A 17514-nucleotide genomic window follows, 5' to 3' on the forward strand; every position below is an offset into this window, starting at 1 on the left:
TGTAACTTTGTGTTTGCTGCAAGTTAGTCGTGTTGGGTAGATGAATGAGAGTTAGTTGTGTTGGGTAGATGAATGTGAGCTAGTCGTGTTGGGTAGGTAAATGCGTGTTAGTCGAGTTGGGTAGGTAAATGCGTGTTAGTCGTGTTGGGTAGGTAAATGCGTGTTAGCCGAGTCCCGTTGGGTAGGTAAATGCGTGTTAGCAGTTGGGTAGGTAAATGCGTGTTAGCAGAGTTGGGTAGGTAAATACGTGTTAGCAGAGTTGGGTAGGTAAATGTGTGTTAGCTGAGTTGGGTAGGTAAATACGTGTTAGCAGAGTTGGGTATATAAATGTGTGTTAGCTGAGTTGGGTAGGTAAATGTGTGTTAGCTGTATGTATAACAGGAGGATCCTTACTAAGGCATATTGTGGTTGGGGAGTTTTATTTAGTCCCCCAAACAAAGATTTGGAACTCTGTTTTCACCTTTATTCTTCTTCCTCCACTTCCTGCAATAAAGGTTTCCAACACTTTTCTCGAAAATTACGTGTCAGATCTTGAACAAACTTTGAGGGATTATTGCTGATGGCCTCTAGATGTGCCAGCAACTTTTGTTTTTCCAAAAACTATCCAAGATGGCTCCCACAGCATCTGATTGGCTAAAACATAACTTTTCTTCTATTTTGGACATCAGGATGAAAATTTGTAGAATGGATAATTATAAGACATACTCCAAGATGAGAAAAACATGGACATTGTCCACAAAATGGCTGCCCAGTGGAGGCTTCTGATTGGTCTAAATTTTCCAATTTGGTAATGGTATGTAGGTGTATTATGACAATAAAACACAACTGTGACTTCTATTTCTGGATTTAAAAAAAAAATGGCCACCACTTTTTGGCTTCTAATTGGTTGATATTTAGTTATTGTCTAATTTTTCTGAAATTTGGTACAAAAGATTTTTGAAGGATGCCTTAAACAGTTTTGAATATCTCAGTTACCATGGTAATGAGATGGAGGCCTCTGCTTGGTCAAAATTCAGATGAATGATTTTACCGTAAATTAGTTCATAGGGGTTTTGAGGGAAACTGAACACAATAGCAACAGTTTTAAAAGAAGGTTTGGTTGCTATTGTAATGAACTGGGAGCCTCTGATTGGTCAAAAATGTAGATATGGTGTGATTTTGATGAAATTCTTATGTAGGTGATTCATGATACTACAAATACAACTGTGACTTCCATTTCTAGATTAAAAAAAAAATTGCTGCCATTCTGCTATCTCTTGATTGGTGGAAGTTTACATGTTTAAAGGTATTATATGACTCGAGGAACAATTTTGTGGTTTCTTTAAACTTCGTATCAGTAGTTTGAGGAGCTTCTGTAATGGGCTTTGTTACAATTAACACTTGTTTTGTTTGTTTTTTATGATACATGGAGATCTGAGTTATTGGGGAGTATGTTTTGTACATTCCAGCCCACTATAGGTGAGGTGAATATGACATGTGCATGTTAGTGTATAGGGCTATTTAGCTGATAAATGTTGCCAAAATAATATTGCAAATCATTAACAACCATGGAACGATTGTTTTGAGACACAACCAAATGTTGATTTAGGACCAAAGATGTGATGTACATGTATTTACACACAGTCATTTTGTTGATCTACCAACAGAGAAATATAAATAAGAAGTCTGCATGTCTTACTTTCCAATATAAGAGTTTGTATTCTATGGACCATTGATATAATAATTAAGGGAGATAATCCTGTGCATGACGAAAACCACCTGCAAGTCACAAGCTGCTGAAATGTGTCAAAATAAATACCTGCCTTTTGGCCTCATGAGATTGTTTCATCATGTTGGCAAGCGCAGGAGGAAAAGATCTTGGAAAGATTTCATTAAACCTCCTGATAATAACAAACAAGATATGAATTCAATTATATTTTTATAGAACTTAAGTTCTATTTTCATATAATATTATATATGTAGAGTTTATAAAATAGTGATTTTTTCAATAAGCAAGTCTTATTTTAAATACTGATAGTGATGTTGTATTAGAACTGGAATATTTAGATTATAGAAAGGACAGACTTTGTGACCTCTACCTGTCTGGGGCTGGTATACCGTGGTATAACTTAGCAGGACAGACTTTGTGGCCTATACCTGTCTGGGGCTGGTATACAGTGGTATAACTTAGTAGGACAGACTTTGTGGCCTATACCTGTCTGGGCTGGTATACCGTGGTATAACTTAGTAGGACAGACTTTGTGGCCTATACCTGTCTGGGGCTGGTATAACTTAGTAGGACAGACTTTGTGGCCTATACCTGTCTGGGGCTGGTATAACTTAGTAGGACAGACTTTGTGGCCTATACCTGTCTGGGGCTGGTATACAGTGGTATAACTTAGTAGGACAGACTTTGTGGCCTATACCTGTCTGGGGCTGGTATACCGTGGTATAACTTAGTAGGACAGACTTTGTGGCCTATACCTGTCTGGGGCTGGTATACAGTGGTATAACTTAGTAGGACAGACTTTGTGGCCTATACCTGTCTGGGGCTGGTATACAGTGGTATAACTTAGGACAGACTTTGCGGCCTATACCTGTCTGGGGCTGGTATACAGTGGTATAACTTAGGACAGACTTTGTGGCCTATACCTGTCTGGGGGTGGTATAACTTAGTAGGACAGACTTTGCGGCCTATACCTGTCTGGGGCTGGTATACCGTGGTATAACTTAGGACAGACTTTGTGGCTAATACCTGTCTGGGGCTGGTATACCGTGGTATAACTTAGTAGGACAGACTTTGTGGCTAATACCTGTCTGGGGCTGGTATACAGTGGTATAACTTAGTAGGACAGACTTTGTGGCCTATACCTGTCTAGGGCTGGTATAACTTAGTAGGACAGACTTTGTGGCCTATACCTGTCGAGGGGTGGTATACCGTGGTATAACTTAGTAGGACAGACTTTGTGGCCTATACCTGTCGAGGGGTGGTATACCGTGGTATAACTTAGTAGGACAGACTTTGTGGCCTATACCTGTCTGGGGCTGGTATACCGTGGTATAACTTAGTAGGACAGACTTTGTGGCCTATACCTGTCTGGGGCTGGTATACCGTGGTATAACTTAGTAGGACAGACTTTGTGGCCTATACCTGTCTGGGGCTGGTATACCGTGGTATAACTTAGTAGGACAGACTTTGTGGCTAATACCTGTCTGGGGCTGGTATACCGTGGTATAACTTAGTAGGACAGACTTTGTGGCCTCTACCTGTCTGGGGCTGGTATACAGTGGTATAACTTAGTAGGACAGACTTTGTGGCCTATACCTGTCTGGGGCTGGTATACCGTGGTATAACTAAAGTAGGACAGACTTTGTGGCCTATACCTGTCTGGGGCTGGTATACCGTGGTATAACTTAGTAGGACAGACTTTGCGGCCTATACCTGTCTGGGGCTGGTATACCGTGGTATAACTTAGTAGGACAGACTTTGCGGCCTATACCTGTCTGGGGCTGGTATACAGTGGTATAACTTAGCAGGACAGACTTTGTGGCCTCTACCTGTCTGGGGCTGGTATACAGTGGTATAACTTAGTAGGACAGACTTTGTGGCCTATACCTGTCTGGGGCTGGTATACCGTGGTATAACTTAGTAGGACAGACTTTGTGGCCTATACCTGTCTGGGGCTGGTATACAGTGGTATAACTTAGCAGGACAGACTTTGTGGCCTCTACCTGTCTGGGGCTGGTATACAGTGGTATAACTTAGCAGGACAGACTTTGTGGCCTCTACCTGTCTGGGGCTGGTATACAGTGGTATAACTTAGTAGGACAGACTTTGTGGCCTATACCTGTCTGGGGCTGGTATACCGTGGTATAACTTAGTAGCACAGACTTTGTAGCCTATACCTGTCTGGGGCTGGTATACCGTGGTATAACTTAGTAGGACAGACTTTGTAGCCTATACCTGTCTGGGGCTGGTATACCGTGGTATAACTTAGGACAGACTTTGTAGCCTATACCTGTCTGGGGCTGGTATACCGTGGTATAACTTAGTAGAACAGACTTTGTGGCCTATACCTGTCTGGGCTGGTATACTGTGGTATAACTTAGGACAGACTTTGTGGCCTATACCTGTCTGGGGGTGGTATAACTTAGTAGGACAGACTTTGTGGCCTATACCTGTCTGGGGGTGGTATAACTTAGTAGGACAGACTTTGTGGCCTATACCTGTCTGGGGCTGGTATACATTGGTATAACTTAATAGAACAGACTTTGTGGCCTGTATAGGGAGGTATGGCATGTATGCTGTCTGTCTGGGGCTGGTATACCCTGGTATGTTATATAAATGTAGAATTCTATTTTACCAGAGACAGATGCACTGGTGCATTTCAGATTAAATATATATATATATACATGAGTAGTTTTATAGATTGATTATAATATAGGCACTTAGATAACAGATTATTTATGGGCGTATGTTGAACCATACAGATGTGGGTTGTGTCAAAATGTTCAAAGTTGATTGGATGAGAGTGATTATTTTGACAGAGATTTTTTGCCAAAGTGCTGAAATAGATGCTGTTTTGAGTTATATTTGAGTGTGTGTGGATGGAGTGATGCAAATTTATTGTAGACAACAAATTTATAAGTACATGGTTTTAGTATGGTGATAACCTAGTTGTAATTGAGCCAGTCCAGGGACTAGATGTTCAATGCCAGATTGATGAAAACATAAAATAGATTTAAAAGTATGTGTTTGACGGCAAGATTTACTGAAGTACATGTATTTGTAAATTTCTCGTAATAACCAACCATTGAAGGCTGGTCCCATATATTCCTGTGACTGCTATATTGGATCTAGTTAACCATTGAAGGCTGGTCCCATATATTCCTGTGACTGCTATGTTTACTATGACTTGTGATCTCAGCCTGTTGCTAATCCGACGTTGAACAGCTGGTCCCAGAGGTTTTGCGACTGCTACAATTACTAGATGGTATTTCCAGGAATCGATGTACAAACATATGTACCCTGTCTGAGTCATTAAACAGTGTCTTCCCCATTTGCCTTGTGGAACACCTATAGTGCTGTGTACACAGAATATTGCCATACATTTAATGTTGTACCACTCAAATGACATTTTTAAAAGAATCTGCATTTTATAAAGTTGCTGAAATGATTCTTTTTTCTTTTGGTCATCAGGTTACTGTATTATGAAAAACTTGACATTGTCAGTAATTTTGTGTTGTGATGGAAATGTGTCATATCAATGTATCTGTTGTCATGGAGTTATACATGTATATGTCTTTGTGTTATAAAGATGTATGTTGTTGTCATGGAGAAGTACATTGTTGTCGTGGAGATATATTATAATATTGTTTTCATGGAAATGTACATTGTTGTATTAAGACAAAATTGTTATTGAGCACTGATTGTACACATCATGACAGATCTCATCTTGTATAAATAGAAAATGTATCTTATTGTATCGCATACATGTTTTTAAAAGTTAGAAAGGTTGGACATTCACCAGTCGAGTCAGATGACTGGAATGTATATAGATCCTGTTTTTAGTTGTTATCATTTTGCACAATTTGTTTACATGTATATTTTGCTAAAAGCTTTTATAAATTTTATAGAAATTGTATAGTATTGTTTTTGAAGCTAATTTTCATTATGTTTATCACTGCCTTGGTGTTACAGAGGTTACTTCAGCACCAGGGTGTTAGATTGTACATACTGCACTAGATAGAGACGTCCTCGTCTATTCTCAACAGATAGGGTGATCAGGCTAATATATACTGCCATCCATCAATTCCTAGACACTACAAAACATATTTTGAAATTCAATTGATCTGATTAAATAATTGAATATTGTAATTTTTGTCTGATAACTTCTTACCATCATACTTCAATAGTATATCAGTAGTTGTTGACAATGAAAATGCCGCACTTTTGCAATAATATGTATCTTTTAGAAATTGTAATTTATATAAATTTAGAGCATTTCTTTACAGAATAAAATTTATCAAAAGGATCCTTCTCAAGAATGAAATTTTATGGTACATATGTTTAAAATATTTTTTATAAAGTTTTGAATATCTTGGAAAAGAGGTGATGGAACATCATGGAGGTTGGCTATTTTCTTAACAATTTGCTAGTGTCATTGAAAAATTAAGAAACTTCAAGAAATTGCAAAGTTAAAAATTCTTCGTTTTCTGATAATGGTGATAATGTACCAAGGAGTCAAAAGTGTAGGATAGCAGTGTATTTCATATGTAACATTTAACTCAAACTTCCATGTTAGTGGCCTGCACATTTATATTTCGGTTTACTGATGGATCTTTAAATTTTGTCCGGTGCCTAAACCTATGACTGTCGATCTCCTTCCTTACTCATATATTAAGTGCTGCCATAGCTGGTCTCTTTTTACAAGCTTGTGGTTTTGGTTGTCATCAGGATACACACTTTTTGTTATTCCTTAACTACATGTAATCTTGTTACTTCATTTTGGTGAGGGGTTAATTTACAATTTTGGGATTCAAGCATTAGCAGAGCATGACTAACTGTGATTTACCACACACAAAATGTTGTTTTTCTTGAAATTTCATTTGTGAAAATCTTTCTTTTACCCAAATATTTTACTTGAAGATCCCCTGAAATGTTATTTTTGAAGATTTTGACCTAGATTACAGTTAATAAGGCCTATCAAAATCTCCGACAACCAGGACAGTGCTCACTAACCTACCAATTTTGTTAACTCGAGAAAATTCTAACTTTACCTTCAGCTTGCTAAGTTTTATAGGTGCTGGGGTTGTACGGATGTCCCAACTGTATACTACCTGTATTATACTGAATCATTATCACTGTCAAGTGTTTAAACAACTATGTAGATACAGATACTTTTTTGTCATGGTAATTCGTTTAAATCAACATTCCATCTATAAGATGAACTAGGATAATGTGTCTAAATTTACATTCTATCTGTAAGTTGTACTTGGATGACGTGTCTAAATTTACATTCTATCTGTAAGTTGTACTTGGATGACGTGTCTAAATTTACATTCTATCTAAGTTGTACTGGTAATGTATCTTAATTTACATTCTATCTGTAAGTTGTACAGGTAATGTATCTTAATTTACATTCTATCTGTAAGTTGTACTGGTAACGTATCTTAATTTACATTCTATCTGTAAGTTGTACTGGTTACGTACATTTGTATCTTAATTCACATTCTATCTGTAAGTTGTACTGGTTACGTACATTTGTATCTTAATTCACATTCTATCTGTAAGTTGTACTGGTTACGTACATTTGTATCTTAATTCACATTCTATCTGTAAGTTGTACTGGTTACGTACATTTGTATCTTAATTCACATTCTGTCTGTGTTAGTGGGAGAGTAGTTATATATTAAGTTACAGGAGAACTGATCACTCTGAAATATCTTTAACATTCAGTGACGTACATTTCAATAAATATATTTTTTGTACAAAGATTATTTTGTAGTTGTCTTCTTCAGTAAGATGATGCCATTGTTTTTGTTGAATTTGTAATGTTCATGAATTTGAAAAGTGCAACTGAAAATTCAGCTACATAAGTCTTTTTCAAATGGGGGGGGGGGAGGGACAAACATAAAAGTCTATTCTAAGCATGTGCACTTTGTTGAACTCTTCAGATGCTTCATAGCATATCATTTATATGAATTGTTCTTGTGAAGGAGTTTGAAAAATCAGAAAAATAACTTCAAAATAAATCTGTTGAGATCATGAGCACTATCACAGTTGATCAAAAGCCAACCCTTATGGAGCAGCATCTGAACAGCTATGAAAGTGCTCGGGATATCACAGTTAAGTTATTTTTTATTATAAATATTTATATACACCCGGTGTATATGAAGATATGGCCAGGATCAACACTCATATGATTATCATTTTTATACTGTTTGATATCAACCATGATTTTAAAATGCATGACCGACTCTAGAAAACATCTAGACAAAAAACCCAGGGGCCAAAAATGTAAAGTCCAAAACGTGTCCTACAAAAGATAGAGGCCAGATGGGCCTGAATCATTCACCTGCATCTAATGCAATTTGAAAGTTTATCTCATCATTTATGGGAATGCTAAGAAGAGTAGGCCAGGATAATTTATTCAAATAGATTTTGTAGCCCTTCAATAATTTCCAGGAGTTTCAATATCAGGTTTCTTAGCTCCTTGGTTATTATCCCCCGCGAAACGCGTTTGCGGGGGATATTAAATTGGGCTCCGTCTGTCCGTCCGTCCGTCCGTGCGTGCGTCTACCGTGTGTCCGTCTGAAATTCTTTTCCGGGCTATAACTCCATAACCGTTCAACGCAGCTCCTTGAAACTTTCTGTATATATCCGACTAGTGCCCTAGTTGTGCCTTTTGCTATTGCGGACCTTCCATTTTCGGTATTTTTTCTGTCACCCTGGAAACTTAGTCAAAAATACTAAATTACTGTTTCCTTTTGTTTCCGGGCTATAACTCCATAACCATTCAACGCAGCTCCTTTGAAACTTTCTGTATATATCCGACTAGTGCCCTAGTTGTGCCTTTTGCTATTGCGGACCTTCCATTTTCGGTATTTTTTCTGTCGCCCTGGAAACTTAGTCAAAAATACCAAATTACTGTTTCCTTTTGTTTCCGGGCTATAACTCCATAACTGTTCAACGCAGCTCCTTGAAACTTTCTGTATATATCCGACTAGTGCCCTAGTTGTGCCTTTTGCTATTACGGACCTTCCAATTTCGGTATTTTTTCTGTCACCATGGAGACTTAATCAAAAATACAAAATTACTTTTTCCTTAATAACTCTTACTTTGAGCTTGATATATACATGTATTTGGGTTTTCATACCAACTGCAGGGCGCAGGGGATAAAGCCAAGCTTTGCGGCTCCTTGTTGAGAAGAAATTGCTCAAATGGAAAAGCTGATGCTGGATGGATGGATGCTGTACCACAGCATAACACACTTGCCCAATCAGGAAAGCAAGCTAAACAAGAGGCCATGTATTGTATTGCTCACCTGGTTGATTTGAGTAAACTTCAAAATAATGTTCACGATCAATTTGTTAATAGCTGTATTTGTTGATGTCTTACAATACTGTATTTGCTTATGGGGTGGGAATCTCAACTGCTTCAAAGATATAACACAGAAACAAGTCCAATCATTCGTATAAATTTGAATCCCAGTCACCTAGGGATGTCACCACTAAAATATAAATGTCATACATTGCATGCAGCGCAGTTCCAGAGAAGTGGTTGTTAATATCATTATTGTATAAGATATGATGTATATAATAAATATATGAACGGTGAGTCTCACTGGTTGACCCAAAAGAACTTTCAAGTAGTAGAACCAACTTTGCCATTGTAGTAAACCCTATGTCACTACCAACTTGAAGTCTTTCTAAGATCTATATTGTACCATTACAAACAAAGCAGAGTTAGACATTACACTAAAACAAGAGTTACCGGAGGACTGTTGATGTATTTATGATTATATCACATCCCTATAACATATACAGCCTGATTACTATCATACAACTTACATATTTTGCATATAACTCACACATCCTTACACTACTATCAAGATTTATATTAAAATCACAAACTTATACACAAATATCACAGACAATATTTCATAACATAGGTCAAAGTCGTATTGAATGTCCTTTACTCTGGTAAATATAAAAGAAAACCTTGTTAAGGATTCAATATCACCGAATGTACACATCATACTTTTTTGTGCAGCATTATGCAAATTTCGAGAATCACTTCTCATGATGGATAATAGCCATAGTTAATACACCAGACTAATTGTGAACACATAAGCACTGTATTTACAGTTCATATAATTCATATCTATGTCAGTTCAGTGGATTATCTTTGCACACCTCCACATATCTGGTTAGTGGATTATACCTACATATCTACACATATCTGGTTAGTGGATTATCCCAGCACAAATCCACACATCAGGTTGGTGGATTGTCCCAGTGCACCTCCACATATCTGGTTAGTGGATTATCCCAGCACAAATCCACATGTCAGGTTGGTGGATTGTCCCAGTGCACCTCCACATATCTGGTTAGTGGATTATCCCAGCACAACTCCACATGTCAGGTTGGTGGATTGTCCCAGTGCACCTCCACATATCTGGTTAGTGGATTGTTCCAGCACAACTCCACATGTCAAGTTGGTAGATTATTACAGTACACCTCCACATATCAGATTAATGGATTATCCCCATACAACTCCACAAGTTGGTAGATTGTCCACATGTCAGGTTAGTGGATTATCCCAGCACACCACATATCAGGTTGGTGGATTATCCCCACACAACTCCACATATCATCAGGCTGGTGGATTATCCCCACACAACTCCACATATCAGGCTGGTGGATTATCCCCACACAACTCCACATATCAGGCTGGTGGATTATTCCTGCACACCTTCAAATGTGATGTTGGTTGACTGACCCAGTATACATCCATATGTTGGGTTGGTGGATTGACCCAGAACACTTCCACAAGTGATGTTGGTGGATCATCTATGTATGCCTACACATGTCAGTGTGGTGGATTATCCCCCCACACATCCATATGTGCTGTTAGTGGACTGTCCCAGTACACCTCCACATGTCTGGTTGGTAGATTGTCTCGGTACACGTCCACAGGTTAAGTTGGTGGATTATCCCCCCACACATCCATATGTGCTGTTAGTGGACTGTCCCAGTACACCTCCACATGTCAGGTTGGTGGATTGTCTCGGTACACGTCCACAGATAAAGTTGGTGGATTATCCCCCCACACATCCATATGTGCTGTTAGTGGACTGTTCCAGCACACCTCCACATATCTGGTTGGTAGATTGTCTTAGTACACGTCCACATGTCAGGTTGGTGGATTATCTCTGCACACCTTCATATGTCAAGTTAGTGGATTATCCCAGAGCACCTCCACATGAGGTCGGTGGATTTTCCCATTAAACATCCACATGTCCAGTTGGCGGATTGTCTTGGTACATGTCCACATGTACGGTTGGTAGATTGGGTCAGTACACGTCCACATGTTCGGTATGTAGATTGTCTCATGTACATCTCTAGTGAGGTTTGTGGATTTGTCCATTAAATATCCACATGTCCGGTTGGTGGATTGTCTCGGTACACGTCCACATGTCATGCTGGTGGATTATTCCATTACAGCTCTTCATGGATTGTCTAAACAGACCTTCTCTTGTTAGTTTTGTGCCTTGTAAAGCATGTCAGTTTGAGGAAATGTTCTAGTGGATCTCTACAGTTCAAGTTGGAAATCGTTTAAAACAGGCCTTTACAGTAGTTGAGTAGTTTGTCTGACTGCCACACTCTATGATAACACTGCGCTTCTTCGCATCGCTTATCAGGACCTGCCAGTCCTGTTTAGGCCTCTGTAATAAAAAAATTGAGATATTTTCAATATAAACTAGAACTGTTCCCAGGATGGCTGACAAATAGGACTCACACGACTAAATATACAAAAATAAAGAGTAGGGTCTTGAGATTTGGAAAATCAAAAATATACACTCCTACTGAAAATAGAATGACGTATGATTCGAGGTGAAAAAAGGTGGAAATTCCCCAGTTGGGGGTTCCCGAGTGCACTGTAAATGTCAGAGTTACTGTCTTTCGAGTACCCGTGTGTTCTTATATGCCAATAAACCTATACAATAACAGCATTATAAGTTATAAGTATAAGTTATTTAGTTGTGCGAGTCCAAATGCGTTTTGGACAGGACAACTTTTGTTGTCACTTATAATTAGTTTTACAATGTTTTGGAAAATTGCAAGCCCCCAGGGCATTTATTAGAATAAATACGGTAATCCTTGCATTGTTTTATTTTCTTTTTACAAAATGAAATTAACAATTAATAAATCCATTTGGATTTTTTCTGAATCAAAATTAACAATAGAGAGGTAGGGAAAAAAAGAACTTCAACTTGCATTAATCAGCATCTAGATTAAATTTGGCATTACATTGTATTATTTTTTTCTAGAAGCCATTTTATCGATGAAAAAACCATCAAAATAAAAGACTAAGAAACTATGTAACAGAAATTTAAATTTTCAAAAATGTTGCTAATTAAATAATTCTGGAAAAATTCCCTATTTTAGGTCAAATTCCCATAAAACCACAATGAAATTCCCTTATTGTCTTCATAAAAGTACCTCAACATGTATGTGATTAACCCGAAGGAAACTGAGTTTTCATACAGAAACTTACTTGACCTTTAACCTTTGAAGCTGAAAAGCAATCCTAAGCAAGCAATTTCAGTAAGGAAGCACTGTAGGATGTTTGCATTTCATTGACCCCAGGAAACTCAAGTTAATGTACAGAAACTTTGTTCTATTTATAGCTACAGAGACTTTGACCTTTGACCTTTGAAGCTAAATCACTTCATCAGTCACAACTCTGTATAGCCACAACTCTGTGTTCTTCTGATCATTGTCACAAAATTTTGAAAATAAGGAATTTCTATTCCTTTCTTGTGTCAGATTTAAACATGAATATAAGTCTATACATCAATATGGTGAGCTTACCTCGAGGGATCTGAGATTTCCCACCACATACATGGCTGACCTTGCCCTTGTCAATGCTACATTCATCCTTTTCCTATTGCCAACAAATCTGTAAAGAGGAAAAGGTCACATGTAAGATAAAGTTTAGTCAACTGATTAAACTAACCGGGTATTGGAGTATATTGCTGCTTATGGAAGATTAAATAATTTATTTAAGAAATAATTAACGATGATTCGTGTATTGTTGCAGGATATACGAGGACGAGGATATTTTGCAATTAAATTAATAACGAAGGCCGCAGGCCTGAGTTGTTAATTAAAATTGCAAAATGTCCGAGTTGTATATCCTGCAACAATACACGAGTCAAAGTTGATTATTTCTATTCTACCATGTACTGTTTAGTTCTGAGATCGACCTCTTTCTAATAGAAAACAGCAAAGAAACCCCAGGAAAACCTTGTTATTTATTTCTTGAGTATTGCATTATTTACTGATGAAATATACATTTCTTTACAGGCACTACAGTTTTACGATCAAGAGCATCTATCATATGGCATTGATTTTGAAAATTAAAAAAAAAAGATTAAAAAAAAAAGAAAAAGGGGGGGCCTCCATAGGATTCGAACTCGCGTCGTGATAAAAATTTAATGAAAGACTAACCCATTAGCCCACTCGGCTATGGTAACCTTATATGAAGTGTGTGAATATTAGATATATATGAAATTGTAACAGCCGTGACTCACAAGCGTGTGTTAATGGCACGAGCGTGTATTATTGGAACCAGTGTGTATTATTGGAAAATAATACATGGTTTTAAACCAATCAAAACTGGCGTTGCATAGCAAACATGGTAGAATGTAAGATAATATGTAGATGAAATGGGACATAATACTAATAACCATCGACACCGATACATACTTGACACCCCCAGAACAACTGGCCCCGACACAGGACATGATACTAGTAATCCTTTACATTTATACATACCCGATGTCCCCAGAACTACTGGCCCTGACACAGGACACAATACTAGTAATCTTTGACCTTGGTATATACCCATTACTAGTAATCTTTGACCTTGATACATACCCGATGCCCCCAGAACTACTGGCCCTGACACAGGACATGATGATGACCTCTTTTTCCCTGCCTTGGAATCCGTCCACTGTGCCTACTTCAATGCTAGTCATTTTGCTGAAGAACAAATTTTGTACATTTATTTATTTAATTCCTGTCAAATCAAATCTAGTAGATTCCATGATGACATTGCCTTCTCCCACAGTTCACAGGTTTGTCTCCAGTTTTAGACGCGAGCGTTTTTTCTGTGAACCCCTAGGGTATGACAGATTGCACGCGCTAACCTTCTGAACCGGAAGTACTTTATGAGTGTCGTCACTAATAGTTCCCGCGCTGTTATTTAATGTTAAATATGCGTATGAGACACAGAATTTTATGTAATGACAAGATGTACTGATGTTAATATCAGAACTGCACAGATACCTTATTTCAGTGTCTTTTTAATAGATATTGTGAATTAATTTTAGACCAATGTTTTCTTGTGTAATAATATTGGGATGCTTTTTTGGGGGTTGTGATGGATACTTCTTCAAATGAGGATATTCATGCGCCGACCATGTGCATTTGTTTACAAACATACCTTGACCACCAATTTGATATGCAATTATTTGAAGTTGTGGGAGAAAAATAATCATTCCCTACCTAGGGAGTGTGACAGGGGAATCTCCACCCTCGGGAAATTCATGAATGTCTAACCTTCGGAAAGCCTCGGGTTAGACGCTCATGAATTCCCCCTCGGGTTGAGATTTCTTTATCACACCTCCAAGACAGGGAAAGATTCTATTATTCTCTTACCATGGACAGGGATATTGGCAGTTTTACCGGGGTGAGATTTTCTTATCACACCCTAGGGAAAAGACAAGCTACACATGCTCTTTGAATGTGCTCTTGTTCTTGATAGGGTGACGTCACTATGACCTGACCCGGAACGTTTGAATGCTAAATATCAGTATTATTCACAAAAGAAATTAAAATAAGTATTAACTAGAATTGTCTTCCAGAGGGCCAACTCATACCCCCCGCTCCTGCAACCCCCATTGTTACTATGTGTTCATTTATACAATAAACGAGATATACAGTTAAATTTCACTTAGTCGTATTCAGTTTTCTTGGTTACCCTAATTCTTTTTTTATCTATATTATGAATAAATTGTTGTACATGACATTATGAAATGATTTCACATGAGAAAATCTTTTCAATTGATCAATTTATAACAAAGAAGGTTATGAGAAAAGTAAAGTGTGAATGGAATTTATTCAAAAAATTACGACGTGATATAGATTACACACATCTACAATGTATAAGGGTTATTGCCATGAAGTTTTGTTGAAATCGGAAAAGTAGTTTAGGAGGAGTAGCTGGTACATCGTTGCATCTACAAACTCGCCCAAAAAACTAAGTTTTGTGCCCTGGTTACCATGGTAACCAAAAAATTACAACGTGATATAGATTACGCACATCTACAATGTATAAGGATTATTGTCATGAAGTTTCTTTGAAATCAGATCAGTAGTTTAGGAGGAGTAGCCGGTACATCGTTGTGTCTATAGACGGACGGACGGACGGACGGACAACCTGATTCCAGTATACCCCCCTAACTTCGTTGCGGGGGGTATAATTATCAGAGTTAACTGAGTGTTTGGTGTTCTTTTCGACAAGCTAACCGGAACTATATTTTGTATGAAATCAATATCATAAGGTGTAAAATGCGTCTGCTGCAGCCTTATCACATGTCATCCGCCGTCCTCGTGTTGTTGTTTACATACATTTGGATTTGGTTCACAGTTCGATTGGAAAACAGGGTAAGAGAAAAATAATCATTCACCCCTTTTCATCAAAAGGAGTGAAAGATTCTATTACCTAGTCTCTCCCTTTCCAATATCCTCTAATCTTTACCCACATCACAAAGTTAATCACAAAGCAAATAGAATCTTTACTCATCAGAAGGAGGGAACCTACCTCTGCTTTAAGTACTCAACCAGCAAGGACTTCTGCCTCTGATACGGTGAAATGATCCCAATGTCCGTCTGCGGGATGTCTGTGTGACGTATGATGTGCTGGCACAAAATTGCAACAAACCGAGCCTCGGCTTCATTCTTTATGGACCTATAACAAAATAATATCTGATATTTATGGACTACCATATTTACTGTAATTAGCACCCCTCCTCTTTCCAGTACAGAAATTGAAATTATATAAATGCCCCTCCCAATCATGAAACATCTTCAAAATGAGTCTAGCACGTTTTACCAGAGACTTAAGTTTGTTAATCACAGCGGGAATCCCAGTGATATATCAACAAATGCTAAATTTTTTAACTTTTTTTTTTACTGACCTTTAAAAATAGCAACCACAAATTTGTCAGCCAGATTATTGTATTCCTATGCTGTAGACAGGCAAGTTATATTACAATTTTTTTTCCAATTTTTCAGATATTTCTCCTATCAATGTTTTAAACCAAATTTGGACCGAATCCTATCATTCTTAAAGAAGAAAGATTTTAAAGATTTTTTCTATATTTCCCCTACTCAATTCTCTATCAGTTTGGGCATTTCAGTAAAACATTATTTACCAGCGGTTCTGTTTTGACATTTCAGTAAAACGTTATTTACCTGCAGAGGTTCCACCTCTGTTTTTACAATTCAGTAAAACCTATTACCAGCATTCCACCTCAGTTTTGACATTTCAGTAAAACCTTATTTACCAGCATTCCACCTCAGTTTTGACATTTCAGTAACACCTTATTTACCTGGGGTTCAAATTCAGATTTGACATTTCAATGTGACTTTTTCTTACCCAGCCTGTGAGCTCTGTTCCTGACCTTCATCAATGTTAAACACCAAATAGGGTTTCAATGGGAAGTTGTTGCCCCGCTCCATCACACACCTACAGCATTAACATGTCATTATATTACATAGAATGGGAAGTTGTGGTCCCCCTCCATCACACACCTACAGTATTAACATGTCAATATATTACACAGAATGGGAAGTTGTGACCCCCTCCATCACACACCTACAGTATTAACATGTCATTATATTACACAGAATGGGAAGTTGTGGCCCCCTCCATCACACACCTACAGTATTAACATGTCATTATATTACATAGAATGGGAAGTTGTGGCCCGCTCCATCACACACCTACAGTATTAACATGTCATTATATTACACAGAATGGGAAGTTGTGGTCCCCCTCCATCACACACCTACAGTAATAACATGTCATTATATTACACAGAATGGGAAGTTGTGGCCCGCTCCATCACACACCTACAGTATTAACATGTCATTATATTACACAGAATGGGAAGTTGTGGTCCCCTCCATCACACACCTACAGTATTAACATGTCATTATATTACATAGAATGGGAAGTTGTGGTCCCCCTCCATCACACACCTACAGTATTAACATGTCATTATATTACACAGAATGGGAAGTTGTGGTCCCCCTCCATCACACACCTACAGTATTAACATGTCATTATATTACACAGAATGGGAAGTTGTGGTCCCCCTCCATCACACACCTACAGTATTAACATGTCATTATATTACACAGAATTGGAAGTTGTGGCCCGCTCCATCACACACCTACAGTATTAACATGTCATTATATTACATAGAATGGGAAGTTGTGGTCCCCCTCCATCACACACCTACAGTAATTAACATGTCATTATATTACACAGAATGGGAAGTTGTGGTCCCCCTCCATCACACACCTACAGTAATAACATGTCATTATATTACACAGAATGGGAAGTTGTGGTCCCCCTCCATCACACACCTACAGTATTAACATGTCATTATATTACACAGAATGGGAAGTTGTGGTCCCCCTCCATCACACACCTACAGTATTAACATGTCATTA

At 38.0% G+C, this 17514-nt stretch overlaps 1 protein-coding gene and 1 long non-coding RNA gene across 2 annotated transcripts in view; one reads left to right on the plus strand and one right to left on the minus strand.

Moving 5' to 3' along the window:
- The first annotated feature begins 41 nt into the window (after positions 1-41).
- On the plus strand, positions 42-7479 carry LOC117328170. Its single transcript, XR_004532905.1, has 2 exons — positions 42-295; positions 352-7479. It is a non-coding gene; the product is annotated as an uncharacterized LOC117328170 (long non-coding RNA).
- Positions 7480-9163: 1684 nt separating this feature from the next.
- LOC117328171 (probable helicase senataxin) overlaps positions 9164-17514 on the minus strand; it is a 51549-nt gene continuing 43198 nt past the window's right edge. The window contains exons 18-22 of the mRNA XM_033885579.1: positions 16433-16522; positions 15596-15742; positions 13648-13752; positions 12580-12667; positions 9164-11429 (exon numbers count right to left, since the gene is read on the minus strand). Coding sequence (XP_033741470.1) covers positions 11304-11429; positions 12580-12667; positions 13648-13752; positions 15596-15742; positions 16433-16522 — 556 coding nt within the window. The 3' untranslated portion in view covers positions 9164-11303. The remainder of the gene's footprint in view (positions 11430-12579; positions 12668-13647; positions 13753-15595; positions 15743-16432; positions 16523-17514) is intronic.

This window comes from Pecten maximus, chromosome 5, assembly GCF_902652985.1.
Source record: "Pecten maximus chromosome 5, xPecMax1.1, whole genome shotgun sequence".
Lineage (NCBI taxonomy): Eukaryota > Metazoa > Mollusca > Bivalvia > Pectinida > Pectinidae > Pecten > Pecten maximus.